Source organism: Montipora foliosa, chromosome 14 (assembly GCF_036669935.1).
Source record: "Montipora foliosa isolate CH-2021 chromosome 14, ASM3666993v2, whole genome shotgun sequence".
Lineage (NCBI taxonomy): Eukaryota > Metazoa > Cnidaria > Anthozoa > Scleractinia > Acroporidae > Montipora > Montipora foliosa.
The window spans coordinates 3,222,599-3,230,098 of NC_090882.1; the positions used below are offsets into that span (position 1 = coordinate 3,222,599).

Genomic DNA, 7,500 nt, shown 5'->3' on the forward strand with positions numbered 1-7,500 from the left:
GGTTTAAATTACCATGGGAACAAAATTAATGATTAGTGCTAGCAGTGCAAATTGGTAAAGCAGTTTCTGTTAGACCTGATTTTAATTAGAAACCATGCCTTTTCATGCATGAGACCCAGTCCACATTTGCCTAGTCCTAAATAGGGTCAGCTGTACGGGCTTAGTAGTTTTGAGGCCAATAATGAAGGTGCTAACCAGATGAGCTAACCATTATACTTTATAGCCTGTTCCAGGCTCTTGCATAACGGAGGAGGATGACATCTGAAAGTACCCAAAAATGGTGAAGACTAAGGAGGAAGACAGTCCAACTCCTCACCCTAATCAGGAGCTTGGAACAGGTATAACTTAATAGACCCTTATCCAAAATGGCGTCAGAAAATTCTAGTAAGTTAAAATTAAAAAACGTGTACCAGCACTAGAAAGAACACCTTCACTTTATTAGTAACCCTGGAAAGTTTCAGGGTATTATGGTAGGTATTATATCAGCTGAGAAAATGTAAGCTGAAAAATTTACAGACGATTGTATCACTGGGAGTATGTCGTATACCCTCAGTTATACAAACATCTGCAAATTTGTCAAATTTCAACTTCCATTTTCTCAGTTGATATAACACCTACATACGCTGAAACTTTACAGGGTTACTAAAGTAGAGGTGCTCTTTCTATTTCTGGTACCAGTTTTTCATTCAGTTCAATTTTAACTCATTCAAATCCATTGCCACCATTTTGGAGAAGGGTCGACATGTACTTGTCCAGGATGCATCTACATCCAACCGTGCACTGGTGGCTCAGATGGTTGGGCACCAGGCTGTCATGCTGTCATGTGGGAGGACGTGAGTTCAACTCCGGCCGGACCAACACTTAGGGTCTCAAAATAACTGAGGAGAAAGTGCAGCCACTGTAATTACACCCACAAATGGAAAGACTTTCTAGTTTTCTGCCAGGTACTTACCTGTTGCATGACTGGTGAGCTTGCAGTTGTATACACATGGAGAGCATTCATCAACTACTTCGATACAGCCGGATTTAAATGCTTCAGTTTCACTGCTTGGGCAATTCTGTAAATTTTTATACAAGGAAATTTTTTATACAAGCAAACAATATTCCCTGCAAGGTTGGATCTGTAACAGATTTGTGCACCAGCAGTTTATTTCACTCTTTCATTGTAATTTTCAAATTTTGACCTCACTAGAAGGTGACACTTGCATTGCTTAGATTTTCTAATGATACCACTTTCTCAACTGAAGACTTGAGATGACATTATTTGCAAATCATGAAAAGTTGTATTAATTGCAAATTTATTGTTAATTCACTGACAATAAAAATGTTTAATGTTAGGCAACAAAATTTTTCCATTATGTAACTTTAGCAATGATGACATTATGTGAATGAAATGTCACAGTCTGACAGAAAACACGAAGAAAACATGAAGACAAAATGAAAACATGTAGTCTCCTTCTGAGATAAGACAATGCCTAAATGACCACCAAAACCAAGACCAAGACAAAATAAAATTTAAAAAAAATTAATATTGAAAGAAACAATATGCTGAACGGTCTTTCTGACTTCCAACTTCAGCTAAAATAATTATAACTAAAAGCAACAACAACAACAAACAGACTGTTTACAAACCTTTAATGTCAAATGCCCTAAGAATGAGCAAGATGCCCCGGGACTGAAACTCACAACTGTTGATAAACTAGACTGAATTACAACTCCATCAGTTTCACCAAAAGCTGTAAAGAATACAAAACATAAGAACTAGTAAAAATCGTTCTTAATGTTTATATAATTTTGGAGAGGCCAGTAAATTAACCATGGAGTCAATTAATTTTTGAAAATTAACAGGAACTCGTACTAAAAAGGGGACTAAACATAATATCTTTTTAAAATTTCCTCCATATAAAATGCAAGTGTCTTAATGAAATTATGTTTGTATGCTGGTTTACCTGCTCCAATAATGTCAATGGGTCTTGTTATTGATAGATGTTCATCATAAACTCCACCATGGATTACAATCACACCATTTGTTTCCACTGCTTCTAGGGCTTCATTAATCGTTTCATGATACTAATAACAGAAAGAGATACAGAAGAGGAGAAAACAAAGTCTTTAAACATACCCTAACATTCTTACTCCTGGTATAAACGATGCTCATTTTCTAGTCGACTGGGCCCAATGTACGGCCAACAGTTACATCTATAAAATCTGTGCCCTTGTCAGACAATTTAGAGTCACTTACATGGACTTCTATATGTCCAGAATGTTATTGTAAGTGATGAGATAAATGATAAATTTTGATATTTAAAAGGGTCATGTGGTAATTCCTGTCTTGATTGGAACCCATGGAAACAATTTTTATCAAGGCTGCATGACTTTCATTCTAAATTGTGAATGTGAGAACATAATGCTATGTTATTTTTATAACAAATAACAAAGACGCATTATCCAAACTTACATTTATATTCCTCCCAAAAAATCTTGATGGATACGCTTTTTTCTGTTTTGCAGCAGTGGGACTAACATGGTGGGCACAATACAAACTGCTGACACACTTTTTCCAACACGAGTCATCTTCTGGTTCGCCCACAATATAAACACCTTCAAACGTCTTCACCAGTGGCTTTTTCATGTCAAATATTTGAGTATACAGAGACCGCCTGTTGATGATGATAAAAAAGTATAAAAATGGAAAGAGTAAGAGAATAACAAGCACTACATTACCAGGGTTTCACAATAAGAATTTCAGTAGGTGGCAAAACCCTCAAGAGTAGGTGGAAAATGGAAAAAGGTGCGCTTTCTGAGGGCCCAAGGCACAAGCTTGTAGGGGAGTCTGGGGGAATCCTCCCCCTGGCAAATTTTGAAATTTGGGTCTTTTAGAATGCATTTCCTGCACTGGAGCACAAATTAGGGTATTTGAACACAACAAAAATATCATTAAATTCTGGCTTTTTTATTCAGAGAGAGTACATGCATGCATCATGCATACTCTAAATATGCTAATAAAAATATAGTGACATAGCCCCCTTTAAGGCTCCTTCGCATTCTGTACAGCTGCAAGCAATGAATTTTATCTATCGTGACCAAAAAGACCTTTTCCAAATGTTGTCTTGTCAAGCTTCAAAATTATGTAGTTAGCAAATCAGACAGCTTACACCAAGTACTGGACTGCTGCCTCAAAAACATGTGTGCTCCATCTTTGACATGAATCGCCACTGAAATTACTCAGAATTCAGGCATCTTTTTTGTTTTTCATTAGCAAAACTTTCCGAATCCAAAGTTCGTGTTCTGTGACTGTGCAAATGTTTATCATGCTATTTGTAAAATTTGGAGTAACTTCCAAAAAAAAGTAGGCGGGAGTTTATGGGCAATAGACAGTGAATTTTGCTGGCTGCCAACTCTTATTGAAAACTCTGCATTATCATTCACTACCCAGTCAATTTTATCAAAAAGGGCATTTGAAAGCATTTTAAAGCCTCATACATGTATATTCCAGGGAAAGCCCTGATGCAACCCTTCATAAAGGCTTGTATACCAAGCAATCCCCTTCCACCACCCCCTGAAACCACTTTGCCAATTCCCCCTTTTTGTATTCACAGTCAGAATGAATGCATGCAAATGGAGCTCAAATGGAAAATGTAATAATAAAAAATCAAAATAATAATATTTAATTATGAATCTGAAGCCATCTGCCCAGCCATGATGAACAAGGAATTGCCTTGTAGGGGAGAGGAAGAAATCTGTCCTCGCATAGCTAGTATCATTATGAAACTGGATTAACCAGGGATGGCACAGTGCACTCGCCTCCCACCAGTGTCGTATGTGGGTTAAGTATCTTGGTACTCTACTCTGCACCGAGAGGTTTTTCTCTGGATACTCCGGTTTTTCCCTCTCCTCAAAACCCAACGTATATTTGACTTAAGTTGAGTTAATTGTTAATTTCAGTTGACAGTGTCCCCAATTAGTCCTCCAGTGCTAGAATATGCCTAGACACTTCAAGTTCCTTTCCTTTCCGTTCCTCCAAGGGGTCTGACACTTACAGATTTTACTCCGACTAGCACCAACCTAATACATGTAATTATTGTTCATAAGGGTCGAAAAGGCTTTACTTTACTTTACTTTACTTTTGTTATGAATTTTTTATTAACCAAGTTTGTCCGGTTTAGTTATTATTTTTAAGACAGTTTAATGTTTTTTTTTATTAGGAGTGGGGAATTGGCGCAGTGGTGAGAGCACTTGCCTCCCACCAATGTGGCCCAGTTTCGATTCTCAGTCCTTACATGTACTTCACTAATGTTAATTTTAGAGTATATAAAATCCCGTAATCTACATGTACACTGTAACTAGGCACATTGGAGGCTAAAGGCTGGAAAAATGGAAGCTTTGTGTCAGTGGTGGCATACCAATGACGTGTGACCTTGTGGCCTAATACTCCTCTTTGGCCTAATGCCTCTAACGTGTAAAAACATGTAAACTGCCATAATATAATTTATCAAACATGCAGAGACACTTACCATAAACACCCATCTTGGCAGATTGTGTTGAGTCGAGAACATGTCTGCCCCATTCTACAAAGGTCCCTTTCTTGAAGATAGGAGCAGATGAGAAGAAGCACTTCATCGGGGATGGCATCAACATAACATTTAGCATCACCTGTTATTTTATCCAAAGCAAAACCACAAAAGTATTAAATCCGTTGCAAGCATATACTTCAATACAAGGCAGGTCTAAAACACCGGTCACACTCTAGAGATCACGACTAGAAATCCCTGCTCCACTGATGAACACCTAAGCCAGAAGTTTCCCCTAGACAAGGAACAACATTTTTGTAAATTGACTGGGGCTAGGAGACTCTTTTGGTGTTGTTTATATATCTGTAGCACAGTGACATGTACACTGCCCTGTGACCCCTGACCTGTAATTTAGACCCACTGTTTCTTGTGCATTGACCTAACAGAAGTGTGTCATGAGCTTGATACATACGGTATCCCCCAAAAACACAAACAACAAGGCCATAATAAATAAACTTTATGTAATGGACAACGTTTGGGAAGTACATTAGAAAATAATGGGAATTAAGAGAAAAAGAAGAATAAAAAAATATTTTTACATTACCATTGTATACTGAAACCTAAATCAATCAAGCTTAAAGCGCCGTCTACACAAGCAATTTTCAGGTGACAATTTTATGTGGCAAATATATTTCATTGTTGACAACTCACAGTTAAGTGGATCAGCAACAAGGGCAGATCCAGAATTTTCCCTGGGAGGGGATGCACCACTAAGGAATGGGGTGCACACCCTCCCCCTACATGAAGATCCACCCCTTAGAGCAATGCCTTTGGACAGCAGAGATAAGGCAGAAACAAGCTGAGGTTGCCTGGTGGTTCTTTAATGGCACTCACTAAGAGGCAGGGATTTGCCACATTTTACGTGATGATCGAGTTGTGTTTGTATGTGAGAACTTTTATTTGTCACATACAGTAAAAAGCTAACACACCAGCTTTTCAGCAAATACATTAACCCATTGACCCCTGAGAGTGACACTTAGTACATTTTATGCTGGGGGGGGGGGGATCCTAGGGTGTTTGAGGTGTGGGGGGGGGGGAAGGGGGATCCTAGGGTGTTTGAGGTGTGAATGAGTTTAAATAAATATTTTGCCACATAAAAATTAGCCAAATTTCCTTGTCTGCACAAGCAAATAAAAATTGTTTTAGAAAAACTGCTCGTGTAGACAGGACTTAAAATTCTACCCAACATTAAAACCAGAATGTGACAATAGGTCTCACAAAATATTTATAATTAAAATTATAATTTAATTATTATGATTGACAGCGGGTGAATTCTAGTAAATGTAGCTGTAGAATTTCATCACTTCTTCAAGACAACAAAGAACCAAGATAGAGATCAAGGAGATAACATAAACATATATTGGAACGTACTTTCACAACAGTTCAATGGCATAAACTAAACTGGATGTAAATAAAGCACTTACTAATTAAATATGAGTGGTGAAACCACAGTCACAACTTCTATTCACTTCATTGTGAATGGAGTTTGCAGCTTCATCGATTTATACACCAGCCTGTGGTTTTATTCTTTTTACAATATCACATAAAATTTGTATTCTACATTATTTATGTGACCAATGTGTATTTAACTGGATTCTGAAGAGAATCAACGGCACTAAAACTTCACGAAATAGGATCAGCAGAGTTGCGGAAATTTTACCCGCAATCAAAACACCTTTTTTACAAAAATAAGCTCACAAGGACATAGACTAGCTACGATTTATTCGGTTATAGTCCAAAACAGTACATTATTGCTGATCATGAACTAATTTATTTAAAATTATTTTTCACCGTTTTGATCCGCTCTCAAATTAAAAATATCATTCTGGTGTAAATTCATTTTGCCCTATTGAATGTTGAACATTTAACGTAGTAAACAAAATATATAAAATCAGCTTTCACTGCGAAACCCAAAGCTCTTCAATTTTAATGCAAAGTATTCTATTCAATTTCGTGACAGGCGACAATATAAAGCGAGTTAAAGGGCACGTGGAGCGACAAAGACATCGGAGACAAAAGACGCTTGGGTGATTTGGCACGATATCAAGATGGAAGAAGTTGAAGATCATTTTTTTAACGCACAAAAGTAAAACGAAATTTCATACCTTTTTCTGAAGCAGAACGTTTACTCCGTGAATTTAAACGGTTGCAAGATCTCTTCGCTGCCAAAAAAATGCGTGGGCTGCGACCTGTTTTATCTCGATTTCTAGTCAAACGGGACAGAGATGCCTGAAAAATAATCGTAAAAAAATCGTGGTTAAGTTTTTTTAAAAATTAGGGCTGATCTGTTTCGGTTTTGACAAAGATAAAACAACAAAAATGATTTCACGCAAATCTCGTTCTTACAACAGAGAAATTAACTTGGAAAGGTGAAGTCCACGTTACGACTGATCGACCGGTCTACTCACATCTAATCTATCCGTTGTGTTCGCAGTTTTTTCCTTGCCACGATCTATTCCCTTCATAAATGGATCTTCAGGGTCGCTTTTCTTCTGCGGTTTGCTCTTCTCTAAACAGGAGGACAAAAGAACAGGTTTGGAGTCGGTTAGCTCAGAAAACTTGCCGTTGCTTGATCTCCTAGCAAACATGATCCTTTTACTACATTGAAATTCTTCCAAAATCACATCATCCTTACTCAGATTTTCGCGGCGAGTATTCGAGGATCCTGCTTTAGTTTGACGGTAATATTCGGAGCAAATCCTTGGCCTTTTCGAGGAAGACATCGTACGTTTTTTTTTACCAAGACACAAGCTCACAGCTGTTTGCTATTGTCAGAGAAACTGCATTGTTTTTATGCGGAGGAAATGACGAACTCTTTTTGCAGCCCTCTAAGCCAATCAGATTGCAGTGTGGACAAAAAGAGTATATTCCGTCCAATCGTTTTACTGCATCTAAAGTCAATGGAACCAAATTCAAAATCGCGTAAAAT

General features: G+C 37.7%; 1 protein-coding gene across 1 annotated transcript in view; it reads right to left on the minus strand.

The window, feature by feature from the left end:
* Nucleotides 1–7,500, minus strand: part of LOC137984356 (F-box only protein 11-like) — a 25,271-nt gene that overhangs the window by 17,538 nt on the left and 233 nt on the right. Inside the window, exons 1-8 of the mRNA XM_068831511.1 lie at nt 7,207–7,500; nt 6,980–7,080; nt 6,677–6,800; nt 4,515–4,653; nt 2,459–2,660; nt 1,950–2,070; nt 1,633–1,736; nt 953–1,058 (exon numbers count right to left, since the gene is read on the minus strand). The exon at nt 7,207–7,500 is cut by the window's right edge and continues 233 nt beyond it. Coding sequence (XP_068687612.1) covers nt 953–1,058; nt 1,633–1,736; nt 1,950–2,070; nt 2,459–2,660; nt 4,515–4,653; nt 6,677–6,800; nt 6,980–7,080; nt 7,207–7,294 — 985 coding nt within the window. The 5' untranslated portion in view covers nt 7,295–7,500. The remainder of the gene's footprint in view (nt 1–952; nt 1,059–1,632; nt 1,737–1,949; nt 2,071–2,458; nt 2,661–4,514; nt 4,654–6,676; nt 6,801–6,979; nt 7,081–7,206) is intronic.